A 22,932-nucleotide genomic window follows, 5' to 3' on the forward strand; every position below is an offset into this window, starting at 1 on the left:
AGGTGGGGGTGTTGTATGGGCTTAATGTGGGAGAGGCTTCAATATATAGACATCTGTTGACTGATTTATATAATGCTGAGTGCCAATGGGCATCCATACAGTGCCTACATTTTAGGCGAAAGAAAGCCAGGTCTATTTTTCAGCTTGGTTTGGGCTTCATATAGGTGTGAGTTCTTTGGACGAGACTTAGGCATCCTCTGGATGTCTCCAATGCGTTTCGCTAATAGGTCTCTGGATTTTTATTTTTGCCTTATTAAGCTCAAAATACATTTAATAACGCATCACATAAACAGGGCACATGAATACAAAGATAGTGCATGCAAAATTATAGCACATGAAAAACACAGCTTTATGTTTCTTGCTAAAAAGCTGCCCTTTTTTTCTCTCACCAAAAACTGCTCCAATGAACTCATTCTTGAAAGAGATGCATTCAACTACAAAGCACATGATAAAAATATATATATTGCATAGATAACTTCATTTGCAAAAGGTTAAAAACTGAAAAAACAGATACAGACCTTAGCATGGCTTCTAGTTCATTCCAAATGGAGGTGTGCAGCTGCACAATGGTGACCTCATTGTGAGATCATCAAGGTGCACCTAGAAGGTAGAATGTCACAATTAAAATAGGCTCCCAAACAAGAAAGGATGTCCAAAAAACTATATACAACTAAACTACATCCAATTATCTACCGAGCACTACAGACATTCATATATCAAAAACTGGAGAAAAGACCTCAGTGTCTAATAGGGTGCCAAAAAATCACTTCCCATATAGACAAGGCACTCTCAAAATTCTAACTTTGAGACAGGCAGACACATCCTTAGTCAAAAACACCAAGATAAGTGGAAAAATATTACTAAATATCATTAACTTCTGTAGTATATCATAATAACATCACACTTATCTTTGAAAACGTATTATTCTTAGTAGTCTTCATAGTAGTACTGGGATGTAGAAGCAGGAAAAACCCGCACAGTGGAGCATGAGCTAAAAGCACAGCGGCTACAAACTCCTCACTGCTTGCAATCTATCTCCACAATCTCCAACAGGGCTCCCTGTTTCGCAACCAAGCTTCATCAGGGAATTGCTGCAAACAAAAAAACAACTTGTTTGTATTATAAAACATAAGTTCCAAACAGCAGGAAAAAAAAAAAAAAAAAAAAACCGGCCCAGCTCACAGCGTAAGTTAACCAGCTTCACTTCGTATTGTAAAATGGCCCCTCGGGTTTCACTGACTTAAAGCTTCAAACATCATCACATGACACACGTGATGACATCACAGCATTTCAAAAATACTTCCAATAGACTACATTGGCAAAAGTAGTGCATTCACACTCAAACAAAATCAAAAACACGCTCTCCATTCCATACAGCTGTTAAGGCCAATGGGTGCACAGGTTTGTAAAGCAAAAAAATCCAGCGCTGTTCTCTATGTAGCAGCAGTTGTTTAAAATCACCTCCTCGGCTGAAGGAATTACATACTCCAGAATCCAACAGCGCAGGTCTTGAAAGCTATGGTGTAGATCCATACAGTGCAGGACTAATGGGGGCTTCAATCCACTCTCTAGCGATGCATGATCGATGCTCTATGAGCCTAGTTGTAAATATCCGGGAAGTTTGTCCCACATAAAGCTTTTGACAGGGACATTTTATGATGTACACTACCCCACAACTTTCACAGTCTGTAGCACTATATAATCTATAGCTTTTTTGATGTGCTGGATTCACAAAAGATGAACATTCTTCCATTACATTACACACAGAACAGTGCCTGCATTTAGTATACAATTAAAATAGGAACATATGTTGGGGGAGCTGGTTGGGATTCAAACCTATGGCCTTTGGAAGATGGGAACAGGGCTTTTACCCATTGAGCCACAGCAGCTTCCAATCAGGTGTCTCCTCCTGCCCTCTGGTATGATATTGTAGAGATCTTCTTCAGTATCATATCAGAGGGCAGGAGGCGACACCTGACTGGAAGCTGGGCCTAAATAAGTATCTAGCTAGGAAAAAACTTGTATCAGAAAATTGTACTGAAATTATGGCAAATTATGTAAATTGTAACCTGTTAACTATATACTATGTATATTTAACCTGTAACTCATTCTGAGCTCTTTGGGGACAACAGAATAGAAATCAAAATAAATAAATAGTGTGTGACATTGACCTGTGCCTCTGTTCCACTTCTGTCACACCAACATTCCAATCTTTATCCACACTAAGCAGGTGGAGGGGCATAATCGAAAGGGATGTCTAAGTGTGTTTACGTCCATATCGCAAGTCGTCCAAAGTTATAAAGAGCCTAAGACACATATTCGAAAGAGAAGTCCAACTTTTTTTACTTTTGAAAATCGTCTAATTATACGTCCTGCCGATCTAATCGTTCAAGCCACTAAATCGTCTATCTTTATACCATATTTCTGTCCAACATTCTGTCCAAGTCCAAAACATCTAGAACAAGCCCTGTTGGACGTGGGAGGGGTCTTCAAAGTGATGGACTGCACACCCAGACATGCCACCTAAATAGTGGGGTACCTTACAGGTCACCGCTGTGAACTTCACAAAAAGGGTGCCATGGCTTCTCCTCACTACAGCTCCTTATAGGTGACAGTGAGCCCCCCAAACCACCTCCAGAATCCCCTAGACCCACTTATCTACCACCCCAATAGCCCATATGGCTGCAGGAGCCACTTATATGCCAGTCAAAAAGGGTTTTGGGGGTGTATAGAGCAGTGCACATGTTTTACATGGTCTAAGTCACAACGTCCAAGTTCCGTCGAGGCTCTGTTGTTAAACTTTCTGTTATACATGCTGTACGACTAAGTCTAAACCAGCCCACGTCCCACCCAACTCTCGCCCTTGACACACCTTCCGAAAATGCCCTGTTTAGCTTTGGACGTTGAACGATACTATGAAGGCCTAAATCATTTTTAAATAAGTCCAAAACCCGGTTTTATTATCGGCACTTGGACGATTTTGAGAAATGTTCGTTCAAGTGCCGACTTAGGCCGGTTTTTGGATGTTTTTCTCTTTCGATTATGAGCCCCTTAGTGTTTTAAATAGTTTTACCATGCTGGATAGATTTAACATGAAGTAGGCATCACTGCAGGTCTGCATTAATATCTACTATGCAATAAATCCCACAAGTTGGTAAAATGTCCCTAAATGTTTTGGATACATAGCATGCCACTGTGGAATAAGTTGAGAAAGACACGGGAAAGCCACTACTTGCCCTCTATCGGTAGCATGGAATATTGCTACGCCTTGGGTTTTGGCCAGGTACTAGTGACCTGGATTGACCACCATGAGAACAGTCTACTGGGCTTGATGGACCATTGGTCTGACCCAGTAAGGCTATTCTTATGTTCTTGTAGATTTTCAGAAGTTTAAGAAACTTCTTGAAAACTATATTTGTAGAAGCATTTCAATAAATACTTTTTTTCCAGGATTATGAATGTTTCTGTATTGATAAACTGTCGAGTGCTGTAAAATATGGATGATATGAAAGACCTGTTGTTATTTGTATAATATGTGCCTTATGTTTTTTTTATTTTATATGATTGTCTTTTGTAAAACTGCCTAGTTATAGATGGTCAAGAAATCTTTTAAATAAATAAATAGAAGACAAAAGCCAAGGCAATTAAACATCACAGACAGAAATTAACTAGAGGTCTTTTATATCTTATAGTAACAAGTGTTTGTTAGGCTTCTCATCTAACAATTTACAAGTGACTTAGGATATTGATAACTGTGCAGTTCTATGTTCACAGCATCTTCAGTCATGTGTGAAGTATCTTAATAACCTTCTGGTACTGTATATTTTGTCCTCGCAGCTGACCTTTGGTGGGATGCCTGCTTCTGGGAAGCCAAGTTCAAACAGCAGAAAGAATTTCAAAGGATGCATGGAAAGCATCAATTACAATGGTATTAATATCACTGACCTTGCCAGGAGGAAGAAACTGGAACCTTATAATTTGGTAAGATCATCATGCCCACCTTAAATTATGTTTAGCACATAAAGAGGCTTAATGATAATCATGGGACTGATATGTAAAGCAATGTATTTAAAAAAAATATTTAGCATGTACTATCTTACAAAAAACCATGAAAATCAACCCCCCAAATCAACAAAAAACAAAACCCAACCCTCTAAGACAAAACTAAGGCAAATGATATAAAAAGGCTTCTGAAAACAGATGAGCCTTAGGTTTTATTCCTAATTGTGTCAGAGTTAACACTATGGGGCTCATAATTGAAATTTAAATATGTCTAAAAACCTGCCTGTGACGATAATCAAACCTATTTTTTAGACATATCCAGGGACCTTTTAGGTCTCTGAATGCCACTGTGCACCCAAAGCTTAAAGAAGCCTATCTGGAAGAGAGGTTAGGATGGGATGTGGGTGGGATCAGGGCCGACCTAGACTTAGTTGTCCTTAAGGGATAATCAAAGGTTTTACTAGACTTATACGTTGTGACTTAGACGATGTAAAAACAAGTATAAGTGCCCAAAAGGTATCCAAAGTGACCAGATAACTACTGCAGAGACAAAGTAAAGATCCTCCCCCCACACACACTCCCCCAGTATTCACTGCCATACTCCCCCGGTATTCACTGACCCCCTCCCCCCCCCCTCCCCCGCAAAGATCAGAATAAAAACATACATACCTGTCTCCAGAACATCAGCACCTAGTCTAGGAAAGCCTAGTAGAGCTGCACACGGGACTCTTAAATAGCCTAGGGAGTGGGCTAGTGAACCATTGAGAGGAGGAGCCAGGCCCATAAGCCACTCTAACCACTACATTCATGGTAGAAAATGTGAGCCCACCAAAACCCCCAAACCCTACTGTACTGCCATAGGTGATACCTGCAGCCATAAGGGCTATTGGGGTTGTAGACAGGTGGGTATAATGGGTTTTAAGGGGGGTTGGGGAGGGGTTAACCATATCCTTTAAGAGAGTTCTGGTTTATGTGGCACCCTTTTTGTGAAGTTCACAGCAGTGCCCTGCAAGGTGTCACTGCTCTGTTGCCATGTTTGGGTGGCCAATCCTCCCCTTTTACAAAACCGTGCAAGAGGTTTTTAGCGCTGACCGGTGCGCTGAGGGCTTTGCACTGCTCTAATGCTCATAGGAACTCTATGACCATCAGAACCTCACAGAGCATTCAGCCCACTGGCCAGTGCTAAAAACCTCTTGTGCGGTTTTGTAAAATGGGGGTGGGGTTAATGATTCAGCTTCTCAGTATGCTATAATAATGTAATGAATCATGGTTTAGAGAGTTTTTACGTTTGCTTTTCATATATTTATGTATTCATATTGCTTACTACAATTTATTTCCCTTGTTTTTCTTTAGGGAAATTTAAGTTTTTCCTGTGTAGAGCCACACACAGTGCCGGTCTTTTTCAATGCTACAAGTTACTTAGAGGTACCTGGTAAGCCAAACCTGGATGAGTTTTCAGTCAGCTTCCAATTCCGTACCTGGAATCCCAGTGGCCTTCTCTTCCGCAGTTTTCTGGAACAACAGGGGAATGTAGAGATTGACTTGATTGAAGGCAGAATTGCAATTCATATTGGTGTCACTCAGATCAACAAGAATCCAATAGATATTTCTTCAGGTAAGTAGAATTTTGTCAGATGTACGTTGTACTACTTGGTTAATATGCCTTTCTTGTTTAAGACTGTAAGAGGTCCTTTTACTAAACTGTGACAAAATGTGACCTTCGTGCACCCTTATCTGGGTTTTTCCTTTATACTAAGGAGTTGATTCTACAAACAGGCATCCCAAATGTAGGTGTCCTACCGCTGTCTGGTAATCATCGAGATGGTTGGGTCAGATTGTTGTGGGGGTTTTTTTTTATTATCTAATATTTATTACCATAGCTTGTTATGTTAGCTTAAGGATGTTGGTATCATTCCTCTTTTAGATAGTAGTTTATTAATTGTTTTTTAGATTCTCAACCAATCGAGATGCACATTTTTAGAAAAAAGCTTTCCAAGGCAGGATGCCTACTCTGTAGGTGTTTGCCGTGGGTGTAAGGAGATGCATAGAGACACCTAAGCATGCCCAAGGCTGGGCGTGGGTGTGGTTTCACCCAGAAATAGCCTTGGGCAAGTTTAAGCGGCCCTAGGCATCTCCCTAGAACAGTGGTTCCCAAACCTGTCCTGGGGGACCCCCAGCCAGTCAGGTTTTCAAGATATCCCTAATGAATATGAATGAGAGAGATTTGCATATAATGGAAGTGACAGGTATGCAAATCTTTCTCATGCATATTCATTAGGGTTATCTTGAAAACCTGACTGGCTGGGGGTCCCCCAAGACAGGTTTGGGAACCACTGCCCTAGAACCACAACAGATGCCTGAAATGTAGGCCGGCAAAGTGCTGGCCTACATTTTGGATGTTAAAAGTAGACATGGCCAGCTGAGCTGATCATAGCAAGGGAATCCCTGACCAGCTGAGCCAGCAGGACTCCCCAAAGCTGCGGCTTCAGAGAGTCCTGCTTTCTCAGCTGATCATGGGGAAATACCCCTGCCACAATCAGCTGAGCCAGAGGACCCCCCAACACTCACCCTCAAAATCAACAGGAGGGATGTCCACTCTCTCCTGCCTAACACCGCCTGACATGTCGCCATGGTGAATTGGCAGGAAGGATGGCTACTCCCTCCTGCCACTGGTCTCCTCGATCCCCAGCAACCCCTCCAGGGTGGATTGGCAAGAGGGATGCCCACTCCCACCTGCCGCCAGCCCCCACAAACCCCCAATACCCCTCTAACTTCCAACACCTCCCACACCCCCCCGATACCTCCCCAAACCTCAACATCCTACCCCAGCACCCTAAGCCTACCCTGACACCCCCCATAATTCACACCTACTCCCTCAGGACGGCAGGCTCTCTTCAAAATGGCAGGCTTTCCCCTTCCTGGTGCATCCTGGGATGCCTTGGGGAGGGGCATAAGACCCTGACTTGGCCAGATTCCTAAGGCCCCTCCCAAAGGCAGAACCTTAGGCACATGGGCTAATCAGGGCCTTAGGCCTCCTCTCCGTTGCATCCTGGGATGCACTGGGATAGGGAAGGCCCACCATTTTGAAGCAGGCCTGCCGGCCAGAGGGACCCATAGTTCTGGGGAGAAACAAGGAGACTGTTGGGTACAGGGAATAGGACCTTCTTTTGTTAAGACATGATTTCTAAGGCTACTGCTGGGAATGTATTCCAGATGTCAACCTATCCTGGTACTGTAGACATCTTTTCATCCATATACATGGATCAACTGTGTGAATCCTAGTCCTGCCATCATGTCAAATAATGGCTAAATATCACTATAACACACCTGACTTCCCTCATTGATTTGTTTGTTCAGAAGTTATGTGTTTGAGAATCCAACATAAAAGAAATGCTGTTAGCACCCAGTGCTGATCTCAAGTGGTTTTGAATATTGACCCCTTTATTTATTTCACAAAATTTTGTGCCAGTTTTAAGGAATCCCATATTGTGAAGAGTGATGATCATCATCAATTTTGAATCACTGTGATTTTTCATTGGACATTATTTAGCATGATCTCATGGGACCTTTTTACTAAAGTGCAGTAAGCACTAGTGCATGCTTTTCACATTAAAAAGGCTTACCTTAGGACGTGTGCTGGTGTCCCACAGCAAATTTGCCTTTTTGCATGCATACACTGAGTGCTCCAAAAAATTTTTTTCCACAAAGGGGACATCCTGGGGGGGAGGGGGAAGAGTGGGTATGACAGCACTAATCAGTTATGTCATATTTTCTATTCTTCCTTTACCTATTCAGTTCAAGGTCACTTTACATTACAAGAGGTTGGATCCAGGAAGTTTCAATGGACAGTTTAACATGGACATTCAATAGAATTGCTAGTACATGTAGATCAGAACAACTATTAATATGGTTAGGTCATAGTTACAAATACATAGTTACAAGTTTAAGTAGGTCATCTTTGGCTTATCGTTATGTCCCAGGAGTTGCATTGTACAGTTTAGAGATGGGCTTTTTCAATTATCATTTCAGTTACTTCTGGGTTGGCTCCCTGTTTTGGTACAAAAATGCTTTTAAAAGTTTTCCGAACCTGAGATACTGGTCACAAGATTATAATATAAGTGGTAGTTAGTTCCAGCATTTTACTAATTGATATTGGATGGATAAGGTAATATGCTTGGTAGACTTTATATTGTTGTAAAGGTATTGTATAGAAAGGCCTGAACTAAATGTCGGATATCAACCCTATAATCGTGTATCAAATTGAATAAGGGGAAGATAATCCTTAAATATGTAAAGTAGTCAAATCATTGGAACAAACTCCATTCAAATGTAATAATAAAGACCACTATAGTATCTAATATAAAACATGTAAATCAGAATATTATTTTAAATGTTTAGATGTTTAAAAAATCCTGATTGGGTGTTAGAATATTACAGCAAAAATTGTGAAGGACATAGCTTAAAATTATACAGACTTCAATCTTTGGAACCTCTTATGATATATACCGTTCCAGGTTCCAGCCTTGTATACTGTTGTAATCATTTATGTCCACCACCCCCTACCACTGAACATAATGTGCTTTATTTATTTTAATAAATTACAATAATAATAATTATTTGGTTTGATAATTTACTAAATATATGAAATATTTCTAATTTTCAAATAAGAATATTAAATATTAAATTAGATTGAAAGTTCTGTGGTTTAATAAACAAAATCTATATACTGTATATGTAAGCAAAACTAAAATGTGATTAGTGTTTTGAATTATAAAAAAAATATATTTGTGGAAACTTAGAATTATAAATTAGCTAGCATGTGCAAACCTAAGATTATAAAGTGCGTAATGTGCATATGCGTCAAAAACTTATTAATTGGTTTAAATTGATTTAATGAATTGTGACTGTCACTATAACAAAATAAAGCTGTAACAAATAAACCTGAGAACTGTGTTCCTAAATCATATATTGCCTGCAACCCGTTATATAAATATGTGCAAAATAGCTATTTAATATTGAGAAGACAACTGTTCCATGTTGAAAAGGCAACACTTAGCTTGTTATAATGGAACCTGCCATCGTCAACGTTAGTACACATAAAGAGCTCCCGACGCCATTAGCTTAAAAGGCGTTTCAACCCAACCTGGGTCTTCTTCGGGGGAGGATTTTCAAACACCGCTAACTAACCAGGCTTATCGCCTGAATGATTCCGGAACAAAAAGTCCTCTGCATATTTTTATATTGTAAACGATTTACATGTTCTATATTAGATACTATAGTGGTCTTTATTATTACATTTGAATGGAGTTTGTTCCAATGATTTGACTATTTTACATATTTAAGGATTATCTTCCCCTTATTCAATTTGATAGACTTTATATTGTTAGCATGTGAGGCATTATTATGTCCTAATTTATTAGAGCGGGGGTTGCTCAGGGGCCCTTACTGCCTACAAAATAAGTGGTTGTAAGGGCTTACGTAGTAAGTGTTTATAATTGCCATACGCTGATGGCAAAATTAGTGTGGGGCCATTAATTTGGAGAATGGGAAAATGTATCTTTTTCAGGCTGCAGCACAAGATGCCTTAGCGCATGTGAAAGACCCGCATTAGGGGTGAGCTAAAGCCACTTTTGTCACAGCTTTAGTATAAGGGCCCCCTTGGGTAATTGCTTATATTAAAACCAACCTTTATTCTGGGCTCAGTTATCCATTGGCCTGTGGTGGAAGCTCTGTACCAATGGCTGTGTAAGGGATATAGCCACACACAGTGCAAACCTAGAATGGTTCGGTATTTGCCTCCCAGGCCACTGTTTTCACTGGTAGTAGGAAAGCAGAAGGTGCAGGGAGCACCAGCAAGTGAACTGCATGAGTGCAACTATAGCCCAGTGTAGCATTGTCCGGTGGTCCTGCTAACCATATACTGTAGATTGCTAGGTTACTGTACAGTTTGGGCTGTTTTCAATGCTTGTAAGGAGTTAGTGACAGCCAAACAGTGTAGCAATGTATCATATGATTTGTGTGATGTCAGTAAATGAAAGGATGATCCAGTGTTTTCAGTTCACACTTCAGTGTCTCTAAGGATGATATGAGCTACTACAGCCTGTGGAGATTGTGCATGCTTTGAACTTGGATCATTAGAGTTTCATAAAAGACTATGGCAATCTCTGGACAAATGATTCTATTACTGTACTGTGGACTGGTGCAGTGCAGTATAAAATGATTTATGTTTATAAAATGGATCTTCACGGCACAAAGCAAATCAGCTCTTGTTTAGAGACATCAACTTAATTGCCCTACAAAGTCAAAGGTGCTCAGCTTTATTTATGTACTGTTTAGTGGACTGGCTAACCTGAGATGAGGTGGGCTGTCAAAAATGGGGCAGGCAGCAAAAGACATTGCTGACTTGAAAAAATAGCTGACCATCTCTGATGATCAAATTCTCTTTGCAACCTCCGTCAAGATACTGAGCTTTCTGCCAAAACTGTTTTTATGCAATGATGCCATCATGATCCTTCTGCCACAAATTAATAAAAATGTCTCAGAATTAATCACCAAACACAGTTTTAAAAGAGTGTTTTCCAAATATTTACAGACAAATGTGTTTACTTTTGAGTGTTTCCTCTATATTTTCTGATATTTGGAAAGCCCATTTTTAAACAGGGGCTCTTTGAGGGAAATCAGTGCGTCTTTAGAGTCAGGAGTGGTCCCAATGAACCGGAGAAGAGCAGATCTCCCATAAGAGCCATAAAAGACACATGTTGCTTCTGAGCAACAATGCCAAATAAAGGGTTAAGTGGGAGCTTACCTATATGCCCACACTCTGCCCCTGTGCTGCTATTGAAGCTGGATGTCCATGTTTATCGATATACCGCAATCGGTACATTTGATTCTATAAATGATGGCAGAAGGTTGATTAACAACCGCACCAAAAAAAAAATAAACAACTGCAAGTACAGTATAGGGTTGCCATATTTTGAGTGGTAAAATCCCAGACATATGGCCCCGCCCTGTTCTGCCTCTGGTCCTGCCTTGTTCCACCCCAGCTCCTCCCCCCACAAAGCCTCCTCTCGTCTTCCCCGACGAGCTCTGGCCACGTCTGAAGGGCCTGGAGCATGTGCGGATCATCCACACATGCTCAGAGGCCCTCCAGATGTGACCGGAGTTCATCGGGGCTTTTCAAAACCTGGACAAACTGCCGGGTTTTGGAAAGTCCGTCTGGGATCCAGGACAGTCTTCTTAAAAGAAGACATGTTTGGGATTTCCTGGATGTCTGGTAACCGTAGTACAGTATGCTGTACCAGGTACATACAACTTAATTTGACCCACCAAAATCTTTTAGTCCATGCCACCTGGTACTCTCCATGCATACTCATTTGCAAATGAAGAAAATATCATGAGAAGAAAAAAGAGGTAGTATTTAAAAGATCCCTGTAGCAAGAGAAGCAAAGCATTAGCTAAAATCAAGAAAGAAAGCTGCACAGGATCTCATTGGAAGTGTAAGCACCCGCAGAGAGTGCTAGCAGAAATGAGCACCACTTAACTACTTTTCCTGCTTATTACCACAGAGAGATTTCAGTCTGTATTTTTCTGGGTTGCTCGTCATCCTGTTTATTAAGAGTGACCTGATTCTGCATTTTAGTTGTGCAAAATTGGGGTCTTTATGGCTTGGAAATGGTGATGGCACCTGGCGTGCTAGCTGCTCAAAAGTATTACTTTTACTTACTGAGAAAACCAAATGGATAATTGAGGAAAAAAAAGGTTCCAGACTTCATATTATTAAAGAACAGATTAAGAAAACTAGCCCCTGGAGACCATTAGACTGAAATGCATTACCTGCTTTTATGGGAGCCGCACCTGTTTTGGTTTCAAAATTTCCAAAGAGAAGAGTGGTAGAGTTTAACATTATGGAATTAAGAAGCTCCCAACACTTATATACCTCTGTAGGCTTTATAGTCTCAGTAATGCTGGCGCAAGCACCCATCAAACAACTGGTAGCTAGAATCACCGCGGCCTGCTGTTGAAAATAGTGAACGCTAACATCTCTCACTGCAGTTTATGTCTTGACATTAGATTAAGAATCGGCAACCTTTAGCAACAAGTACATACGCCTATTCATTCCTGCAGTTTCATCCTTCCTTGAGTGAAGAAAATGACTTCAGAAAGCTGGGTTTTCTCAATAGCAGCTGTTATAAAAGGGCCTACTTAGAAGACAATTCACTTATTAAAAAAAAATTGGGGATAAGCTAACAGAGTTGGCAAAGACACTACATTGTTACCCTTTGCTCATATTTTGAACCACTCCAACAAAGATTATTCACTCACACTTTTCTGCAGGTTTTATTCTCCTCCTGAAGGCCTTCTCGCTGATTAGGAAGAGATGTTGTTCAAATTATTGTTTCTAGCCATGGGAAATTATAGAATCTGTGACATACCACCCACTGTCATTTTATTGTGGAAAAGTTGTCAGAGGTACATCTTGTTTGTCTTTTTATCTGTATTAAATTATTACACCCTTTTACTAAGCTGTGGTAGAGGTTTCTTCCATAGCCCGGAGTGTAAAATGCTCTGATGCTGCTGCAACACTCATAAAACACGTAGTAAAGGGGTGGTGGTAAATATTTATTTTCTTCCACAGACTAAAACACACCTTGAAAAACAAAAAACGCCTTGAGAGACTCCACTCAATATATAATCACACTTGACTAACCAGGTGTGTCCGTCCCTTTCATTCATTCCCCAACTGCACATCCTCTCTCAAATATATTCTGGCACACTCAGTTGGGTTTTCAGGATATCCATGTGAGTTCTGGAGTATGGCGCAGTGGTTAGAGCTACGGCCTCAGCACCCTGGGGTTATGGGTTCAAACCCATGCTGCTCCTTATGACCCTGGGCAAGTCACTTAATGCCCCCATTGCCACAGGTACATTAGATAGATTGTGAGTCCACCGGGACAGACAGGGAAAAATGCTTGAGTACCTGGTCAGGACAGAATACTGTATCGACTTAGGCTGCTTTTTGGACAATTTTTTAAAATTATTATTATAAGCCCTATAGTCTGATATGTAAAGTATAGTACTTACCTTAGAAATTTCCTTAACATATCCACTGATGACAATAGTGGTGATTTGGGAAAGTTTAAAATCTTCGTAGTATTCCAACTTACGTTGCACCATAAGTTTTTCTTTAAACGTGGCAGCTTAATCTCTTCCATAGCTGACATGTTCCCTCCCAAAGACTTGGCACTGGCAATTAGCTGGTCAGTCTGAACAGAGTGGGTAGCAATCCTTTGGCAATTTTTATTAATTTTATCCACAAGTCTGTTAAATAATGATACAGTATAACAGAGGAACTGCCAGAACGAATGATATCCCACAGGGATTCCAAGATCACAATCCCTGTTCACTCAGGAGCACCCCCACCAGTGAAAACAACTGTAGGTTTTAGGGAGGACTTCACGGTAAGGAATCTCTCCAATGCTGGTACCAGAAATACATACAAACAAAACAAACAAACCTGCTATTTATCCAAGGCTTTTTTCTTTTGATAATTTTCCTTTTTATCAAAAGTGGACCCCTGACGAAGGTTTGTCCGAAACACGGACCGTGTTGGGTCCCTTACCTGGTAAAAGGTTTTTAATCAAAGATTCATTTGTCATAATAAAGTCTGCCTGCATCGTGTACCAAGTCTGCAGTTTTTTTGGTTTGTTTGTTCTGGATTGTCTTTCACTGCAGACAGTTGGACCTTGGTTTTTTCCTTTGTTTTGGTTTGTTGCTGACCAGAAATACATACAACATGGAAGCTAAAACCTGCATCTCTCCATTACCGGCTTCCAATCCAGACTGTAGGGACCCATTCTCAGTTTGGAGCTCAAGGAAACCCCTTTGACACTCTGCTTCGTCGGGTTCCTCGAGGTCATCCTCAAGGTAGGTTCCACGCTCAAACCAGCAACTGGATCTTGAAAGCCCTCGAGCATTGTTTGCTACAAAACCAGTCTTGAGGGAAAAAAATCTGGCTTTTGCCCATCTTCCCCATAATGAGGTGCTATGTCAGCATATGCAGCAAGGGGCTTAGCTTTGCTATGATCCTGAGTAGTGCATCTTGGCCACAACCTTGAGATGGGTTTGTGGGCTCACAATCTGTTTTTGTTCTTGGGGCAATGGAGGGTTAATTGATTTGCCCAGAGTCACAAGGAGATGAAATGAGACTTGAACCCAGTTCCCCAGGCTCTCAGTTCACTGCATTAACTATTAGGCTACTTTTCCTCTCCTACCATGTGCCATAGAGAGGAAAATGGAAAGCTTTGCAAAAGTTACAGTAATGAGAGCACAAGAATAGGGATGTTTTGCAAAATCTGTTTGGTTTTGAGGAGTGATTTAAAGATGGAAAATAACAGAATCACATATTTGCCATTTTCTAGTGGATGAAACTCCCTCATATTAGACATAAAGTGAAAATAGTAATGGTCTACATGAAAACTAATTGCCTCAAAAAAATGAAACTTAAACCAAAAATAATAAAAACTAAATAGAGCAGATCAGAAACACCTCTGCACAGTTTGCATGCAGGAGGAAAAACTGAAGGGGCCGCTACGCTCCACTGCGAATGAGGGAGGTAGGGAAAGCTGTGAGTCGCACACTTCTGCAAAGCCAGTTCGTGGCTTGGGATTGATCACTTAACGTAATGTATGGACTCCTGTGTAGATATAACAGAAATGAGTATTTACTATAAGGAGTGTTATGTGAGTCTGTTTCTCAGATTAGAAGATGGTGAGGGTTTCTAGCTGTGTATTCTTTCATATTGTACTCATGGTGGTGCTAAGTATGTGGGGGAGGGGCGGTTCTTTTCAAACGGTAAAAAAGCTTGTATCTGTTCTGATTTCTGCATCAGCATAAACTTTTAAATTGCTCTGTATTATGAACAGTCACTGTTCAGATTCACAGTAAATAGTGTTGATTATTCAGAGGCAAATCGAAGCCCATTCTCTCATAATAGTTGACGTAACTGGAATATGATATTTCCCTAGTTTTGCAGTAAACTGCCAGTGTACTGTTTAATATCTGTATTTTGCCGTGCAGATGGCAGCAATATCTTATCTGCTGTTCTCCAGTAGGACTGGGAAGCCACACAATTTGTATGTGGTTTTTTTTTTTCATTTCAAAGTGAATGCCATTAATAACGCACATTATCTCCCTTATTCTAAAAACTTGTGTGCTCAACTTTAGGCTTAGGGGCTCATTTTCAAAAATAATAGATTTTCAAAAGACAGCATAAACTGGCAGTTGTACATCTTACTAGTCAAAACAGCCAAATTGCCATTTTCAGAACTGACTTTATAGATGTAGTTCTGGTTGTTTTGTCTCCTGTGCATCCAGTGCCTGGCTCGTTATGTCAGGCTCCATCTCTGGCGGTATTCAAGTCCAGGCTGAAAGCTCAATTATTTGAAGCTGCATTTAAATCCTAACCCTACCAACATATCTGTCTGTTATCCCTTCTTTAGTCTCCTACCACCTCTTCAGCCCCCTCTAATTCCCTACATGAGGGTTAAGTTCAGACTCACCTTTTTGTCCTATGTGATTCCGCTTCATCAGCCCCCCATTCCCTATATAAGCACTATGTTCTGACTCCCCCTTTAGTCCTGTATGTCTGTCATATTTAGATTGTAAGCTCTTTTGAGCAGGGACCTTCTCTTGCATGTCCAATGTACAGTGCTGTGTGTACCTGGTAGTGCTATAGAAATAATAAATTGTTGTTGTTTCGAAAATAGGCATTTTTTTCTACTAGATTTTTGGACATCTTTCCAAAATGTCAAAACTCAAGACGTAGATGTCATATCAAAAATTCCCTTTTTAGTCTACAAATTTGCACACGTGGAAGGGCAATTTCAATAGAATGACTAAGTCCGACTTTGGACATTTTTGAGAAAAATGTCCTTTTTCGAACCCGCGAGAAGTCTATCTTGGGGTTTGTTTGTTTTTTAATGGCTAGATGTCTAAATTTTTTTTTTTTGCCATTATCAAAAAAAACCCCATCCAAAACAAGCCATTTGAATGTAGGAGTGCCCTGGGGCAACTGCTAGGAATTTCAGATTAATGGTACACATCTCACCATAACTCCAAACATATGGTGAGCCCTCCAAAACTTACTGTACCCAGCTGTCTACCACCCCACTGCAGGTGTCACCTACATGGCAGTACAGTGGGTTTTTGGTGGGCTCATACTTTTTACCACAAATGTACTAGTTAGGGTGCCATATGGGCCTGATTCCCCTCTCTGCCCACCAGGCTACTTTGCTTATGTGCCTACCTCTGGATCTTTTTATTATTGTAACCATATTCCCTGTATATTTGCATACAATTCCGTGGTATTGGTAGAGTACAGTAAGCAGGCTTTCCATAAGATGCTCAGATAAAACTACTACTGACCGTGGAAAGAGACGTTCTCAGTCATTTAAAATGAGACATATGTTAGACTTGTTAATCCCTGTAGTAATAGCTTTTTACAAGCATGAAATATTTTGTCCATTAGTCTTGAATGATTCTTATAATAATCACCATCATGATGATCTTATTCAGCTACTTCACACAATGAAGGGGGGGGGGGGGGGAAATGACTACAGGACATACAGTAGTGCACAATAGGTTTTAATAAAATCATCACGAAAAGTGGCAGCTGTCTACCTGCCAGTGACGTTTCTTAGGGCAGCAGACACTCCTCCAGGTTCCCCCAAACCCCCCTCCCTATGCAGAAGACCCAATTGCATTGGGGGCAAGATCTAAGTCACTGGAGGGTTTGCAAGTTCAGTCTTTGCTCTGCTCCTTTCTAAAAGCAGAAAATCCTTTTGGGTAATGGAGGCACTACAACTGCAGGGCCTGTGAGGATGATAGGCTTGCAAGATCTACCTGTGTCCTAGTTGCTCATGTTAATAAGGAGAGCACATACACTGAAAACAGATCCACCAATCAGACACACTGATCAGAGGTCTACAGGAGGGAGGGGGAGGCTGCTGTTAAGGGGTGATGAGGTAGACTGCCCAGGGCACTGGATGCAGGATATGACAATTCACCTTGGCAGGTTTAGTATATCTGCATTCCATGTGCAAGACAATTGTAGGATCCACCCCACCCACCCCCAATGAATTTTGAATCGATTTTACAAGAGCAGGTACAAAATCTTTCAATAACATTTCATACATTTCACTCTAGGAGTGTGTGGCGCAATGGTTGGATCTACAGCCTCAGCACCCAGGGGTTGTGGGTTCAAACCTCGCGCTGCTCCTTGTGACCCTGGGCAGTCACTTAATCCTCCCTAGCCCCAGGTATGTTAGATAGATTGTGAGCCCACCGGGACAGAGAGGGAAAATGCTTGAGTACCTGATTGTAAAAACCGCTTAGATAACCTTGATAGGCGGTATATAAAATCCTAATAAACTTGAAACTTGATACAGGAAACCAAATTCTCAACCACTGTAACAGTGTTGTCATAGAAAAGTACCATGCCACCTACCCATGCCACTAAAAGATGATTGTGTTTATGAGCTAAAGGTGGACAAAGTGATAGGGACGTTCTGGCAGCTCCACTGGCTGACCTTTTTAATGCTTCTCTAGTCGTCATTGGTACCAGAGATGTGGTCCCTCTCCACAAAAGTGGAAGTAAGGAAGAAGTAGGGAACTATAAGGCCCGTAAGTCTGACTTCAGTGGTAAGTAAATTAATGGAAAGACATTTTGAACAGAGAATAGCGATGTTTCTGGAATCTAATGAATACAGAACCTGAAGCAAAATGGATTCACTAGAGGCAAGTCTTGTCAGACAAATCTGATCAATTTCTTTGACTGGGAGTGGGCTAGATATGGTATATTTAGATTTTAGCAAAACCTTTGACGGTGTTCCACATAGGCATCTAATAAATTGAGTTCCCCTGGTATGGTCCCCAACGTGATGGATTGGATCAGGAGCTAGTTGAATAGAAGGCAACAAAGGATAGTAGTGAATGGAAATCGCTCTGAGGAAAGGGATGTTACCAGTGGTGTGCCTCAAGGTTCAGTTCTTAGGCCTGTTCTTTTTAACATTTTTGTACATGATATTGATGAAGGGCTGTCAGGTAAGATTTGCTTTTATGCGGATGATACCAAAATCCGCAATAGAGTAGACACCCATGATGGTGTGAATAACATAAGGAAGGACCTAGCAAAGTCTGAGGAAAAGTCTAAAATTTGGCAGCTAAGATGTAATGCTAAAAAAAATGCAAGGTCATATATTTGGGCTGCAAATAGCTGAAGGAACAGTATAGTTTAGAGGGTGAAGAACTTTTGTGTATGAAAGAGGAACAGGATTAGGGTGGCCAAACAGGTTGAAAAGGCGACATGCATAGGGAAAGGAATTGCCAGTAGGAAAAATGGGGGCATTGATGCCCCTGTATAAGACTCTGATGAGACTTTATTTATAATATTGTATACAATTCTGGAGACCCTACCAACAAAAAGATATAAACATGATGGAGTCGTTCCAGAAGAAGGATACTAATATGGTCAGTGGTCTACATCATAAAGCATATGGGAACTGACTTAAAGATCTCTCTATCTATCTATATAGGGGTTTATATGTGTGTGTTAGGTGCCATCGACTTGAGTCCTAGCAACTTGATTAATTATATATCCAAATAGTTGGTTTTGTTCTAGTCCAACAAGGTCCTCCAGTATCATCCTCATAGTTGTCTTCAAAGTATCTAGCCATCTAGTTGCAGGACACCCTCTTCACTTATTTCCTTCAATCTTTCCAAACATGATGCCTTTCTCCAATGATGTCTCCCGTCTAACGGTGTGACCAAAATAATACATTCGTAACTTCATCATGTGGGCTTCAAGTGACATAGTCAATTCAATCTCTCCCAACATCAATTAATAAGTTCTTCTGGCAGTCCACAGCAAGCATAAAATCCTTCTCCAGCACTAAAGTTCAAATGAATCAATATTCTTCTTTTTGTTATTATGCAACAAGCGTCGGATCAGTTACCGCTGCTGCCAGCGCTAAAACCCACGCTATGCGTTAGTAAAGGAGAGGGTTAGTCACTCTATAATGAATTGGCTCTTGACAAAGTATTTAAAGGCAAGGAAATAACATTAAAAACAAAGATCATACTTGTCCACACCCTTATTTTCTTGATGGTTAATTATAATTATGGATGTGAAAGTTAGAGATATTGTACAGACGTTTAAATACCTATGTGGCATAAATAAGCATGAGGCCAGTCTATTTCAATTAAAAGGAAACGCCATAGTGAGAGGGCATTTGATGAGGTTAAGAGGTGATAGGTTCCGGAGTAATCTAAGGGAATGTTTTTTTGATTTTTTTTTACAGAAAGGGTGGTAGATGCGTAGAATAGACTTCCAGCAGAGGTGGTGGAGACAAAGACTGTGTCTGAATTCAAAAGAGCATGGGACAGGCACGTGGGATCTCTTAGGAAGAGTAGGAGATAGTGAATGCTACAGATGAGCAGATCGGATGGGCAATTTGGCCTTTATCTGCCATCATGTTTCTATGTATATCCCATTCAGTTACCCCATGGCTGCTAATGAGGAACTGCTTCATCAGTGGGGGACCATGGCTAGTTTTGTTACTGGAGTCCTATCCCACATAACCAGCAAGAAGATTGGAATGGGGCTCCCTGGATCTGCCTGGAGGGGGGTCTGCATTGGGAAATACAAGCCAGTCACAGTGAAGTCTGGGAGGAGCTCAGAGCAGTCTTTTTTATACCTTGGAATAAGTTTATAAAAGCCCCTTTTTGTTATGTAAAAGACAGTCTACCTATATTTAAAAAAAAGTTTATAAAATACCACCTAAAAGCTTATAAATTGCTGTCACATTGAGAGAGAGCAATTTTCAGATTAACCTGAGTACAGCAGCATTTTACAGTGGGTCCCAGCCTATGCACAAAACATTCACGACTTTAATAGTAATTTTGTAGCTCTTGTTCCAAGCTTTGCGGCAGCAATTTTTTTTTTTTTTCTCAGAAAATGCCTTTATCAGTTCTACTGCTCCATCCATAATCTGCTTTGCTTGTCCCTTGGCCCTAACAAGTTGCAGGTGTTGCCAGACAAAAACAATCTATTGTTAAAATTCAGTGGATTTTTCATCCAGGATAATTTGCCTCAAAAGCCTGTTACACACTGCTCTAATTCTTTTACTGTTTCTTTCCCATTCACATAGCTTCAGATTTCAGCACTTTGTGATTAAAAACCATTATTGTATATTAATTAACTGTTTTGACTTCAATAAGTCATCGAAGAAGACTAAGAAACAAACTAGCTAGAATGGAAGAACAAAATGCTGTGAATAGGGAGTGACTGGTTAAATATCAGAATGTAGAGAATGAGGTTAAAAGAATTTATTCTGATGGAGGTAAAATGGCAAGTTTGGTGCCTCAGGCTGAGCTTGAGGGCTGGACCTTTAAAATATATTAGCAACATAAAAATAGGTTAGCCATAAGGGATGTGCACAAGACAAAAATGTTTGGTTCATGTTCAGCTTGTTTGACCTTGTTTTCTGATGTTCACCCTTTTTTTCGGTTTGTTACTTATATGTGTGTTGCTAAAAAAAATTTTTTTTTAACATGCATTAGAACTTTTAGCACATGCACATCAATATTACACCTCTTGATTCAAAGGTATACTAATGAACAATGAAAGAAACGTCAAAACATTCTAAAAGGGAGAGTGTAGTGCAATAGTTAAAGCTACAGCCTCAGCACCCTGAGGTTGTGGGTTCAAATCCACACTCCTTGTGACCCTGGGTAAGTCACTTAATTCTCCCAGTGCCCCAGGTACATTAGATAGATTGTGAGCTCACTGGGGCAGACAAGGAAACTGGGATCGTGGGTACTGAGTAAACCAACCTGGTCGTGCATGTGCAAGACCGGAGGGCTAGGACTTCGATAGGAGGGCAGAACTTAAATGGGAAACCAAGGTGGCAGGGGAGCCCCTTCTGATGATTCAAACAGGCCTTGACCTGTTTTTGGCCACCGCGGGAGCGGACTGCTGGGCAGGATGGACCTGTGGTCTGACCCGGCAGAGGCACTGCTTATGTTCTTATGTTCTTATGCTTGTGTACCTGAATAAATTCATGCAAACTGTTCTGAGCTTCCATGGGAGAACAGTATATAAAATGGAATAAATAAATAAATAATGGTCAAAGGACTGTAAAAGAGCAGAAAATACCACATGTGAGATTCTTGAAATCTGCAGCCACTTCAGAGAGAAAAAAAAAAAAGGATCTAAGAATAATCATCTCAGATGATCTGCAGTCAGAGTAATAGAGCAGCAGGGACAGATTACTGGGCTCGGATGAACAGCGAGCGATATCGGAAGAGGGAGAGAGGTAACATTTATCCTTATATTGATCATTGCTAAGACTCCATCATGAGCACAGTGTTCCGTTCTAGAGAATGTACCTTTGTAAATACATTGATAAGATGGAAGCAATTTAGAGAAAGGTCTCGTAAAATTGATTTGATTTGGTTTGATTCATTTGCTTTATATACCACCTTTAGCAACATGCCTTGCAACAGCAAAGGAGATTCTTAAGAAACTTAAAATGCAAGTGCAGAAGCAGAAAGAGGCTACAAAAGAAATACCAACCTCGGGATATCTATATGTTGCAGTGGAGGTATTACTTATATTTAATTAAAAATATAGATGAACAAATTGACATAATATGAACTGATAAAGGAAGAAGGCTCAGAGGAAATATAAGGAAATATTTAGCAAGAATGTGCTGGATGCCTGGAATAGCATGTCAGCAGAGACGGTTCTAACCAAAATAATGACAGAGTGCAGTGGTAAAAATGATAGATAAGGAAGCAACAAATAAAATGTGGGGAGGTGACTTAGAACTTATTCTTTCATAAGAACATAAGAATTTCCGCTGCTGAGTCAGACCCATGGTCCATCGTGCCCAGCAGTCCACTCACGCAGCGGCCCTCTAATCAAAGACCAGCGCCCTAACTGAGACTAGCCCTACCAGCGCACGTTCTTGTTCAGCAGGAACTTGTCTAACTTTGTCTTAAATCCCTGGAGGGTGAACCCTATGACAGACTCCAGAAGAGCGTTCCAGTTTTCCACCACTCTCTGGGTGAAGAAGAACTTCCTTACGTTCGTACGGAATCTATCCCCTTTCAACTTTAGAGAGTGCCCTCTTGTTCTCCCTACCTTGGAGAGGGTGAACAACCTGTCCTTATCTACTATGTCTATCCTCTTCAGTACCTTGAATGTTTCGATCATGTCCCCTCTCAATCTCTCTCTGTTCGAGTTTCTCTAAACTTTCGCTGTACGGCTGCTTCTCCAACCCCTTAACCATCTTAGTCGCTCTTCTCTGGACCCTTTCGAGTAGTACCGTGTCCTTCTTCATGTATGGTGACCAGTGCTGTACGCAGTACTCTAGGTGAGGGCGCACCATGGCCCGGTACAGTGGCATGATAACCTTCTCCGATCTGTTCTTGATACCCTTCTTTATCATTCCTAGCATTCTGTTCGCCCTTTTCACTGCTATCACACATTGCGTGAACAGCTTCATCGACTTGTTGATCAGAACTCCCAAGTCCCTTTCCTGGGAGGTCTCTCCAAGTACCAACCCTGACATCCTGTATTCGTGCATGAGATTTTTGTTACCGACATGCATCACTTTACACTTATCCACATTGAACCTCATCTGTTTCAATGGAGGTAGAACTAGTAGCTTAGGATCATCATTGGTCAGACACTCCATAGCCAGCCAATAGGCCACAGAGTAAAACAGGATGATAGGTTGGTTTCTCTTAAGCTACTGCCTCCTCCTGCAGCTATTGACAATGGGCTCATATCAGGGAGCAAAGGTGTGCAGCAGTATAGGTCAAGCAGGCTTCCTAACTTTGATCTACCATAGAGAGGGGGAAAAAGGG

At 40.9% G+C, this 22,932-nt stretch overlaps 1 protein-coding gene across 4 annotated transcripts in view; it reads left to right on the plus strand.

Annotated features, from left to right (window-relative positions):
• Window positions 1-22,932, plus strand: part of CNTNAP2 (contactin associated protein 2) — a 2,440,986-nt gene that overhangs the window by 1,047,444 nt on the left and 1,370,610 nt on the right. For all 4 annotated transcript variants that reach the window (XM_033930311.1, XM_033930310.1, XM_033930313.1 and 1 more), the window contains 2 exons: window positions 3,838-3,981; window positions 5,356-5,617. In XM_033930311.1, coding sequence (XP_033786202.1) covers window positions 3,838-3,981; window positions 5,356-5,617 — 406 coding nt within the window. The remainder of the gene's footprint in view (window positions 1-3,837; window positions 3,982-5,355; window positions 5,618-22,932) is intronic.

This window comes from Geotrypetes seraphini, chromosome 2 (assembly GCF_902459505.1).
Source record: "Geotrypetes seraphini chromosome 2, aGeoSer1.1, whole genome shotgun sequence".
Lineage (NCBI taxonomy): Eukaryota > Metazoa > Chordata > Amphibia > Gymnophiona > Dermophiidae > Geotrypetes > Geotrypetes seraphini.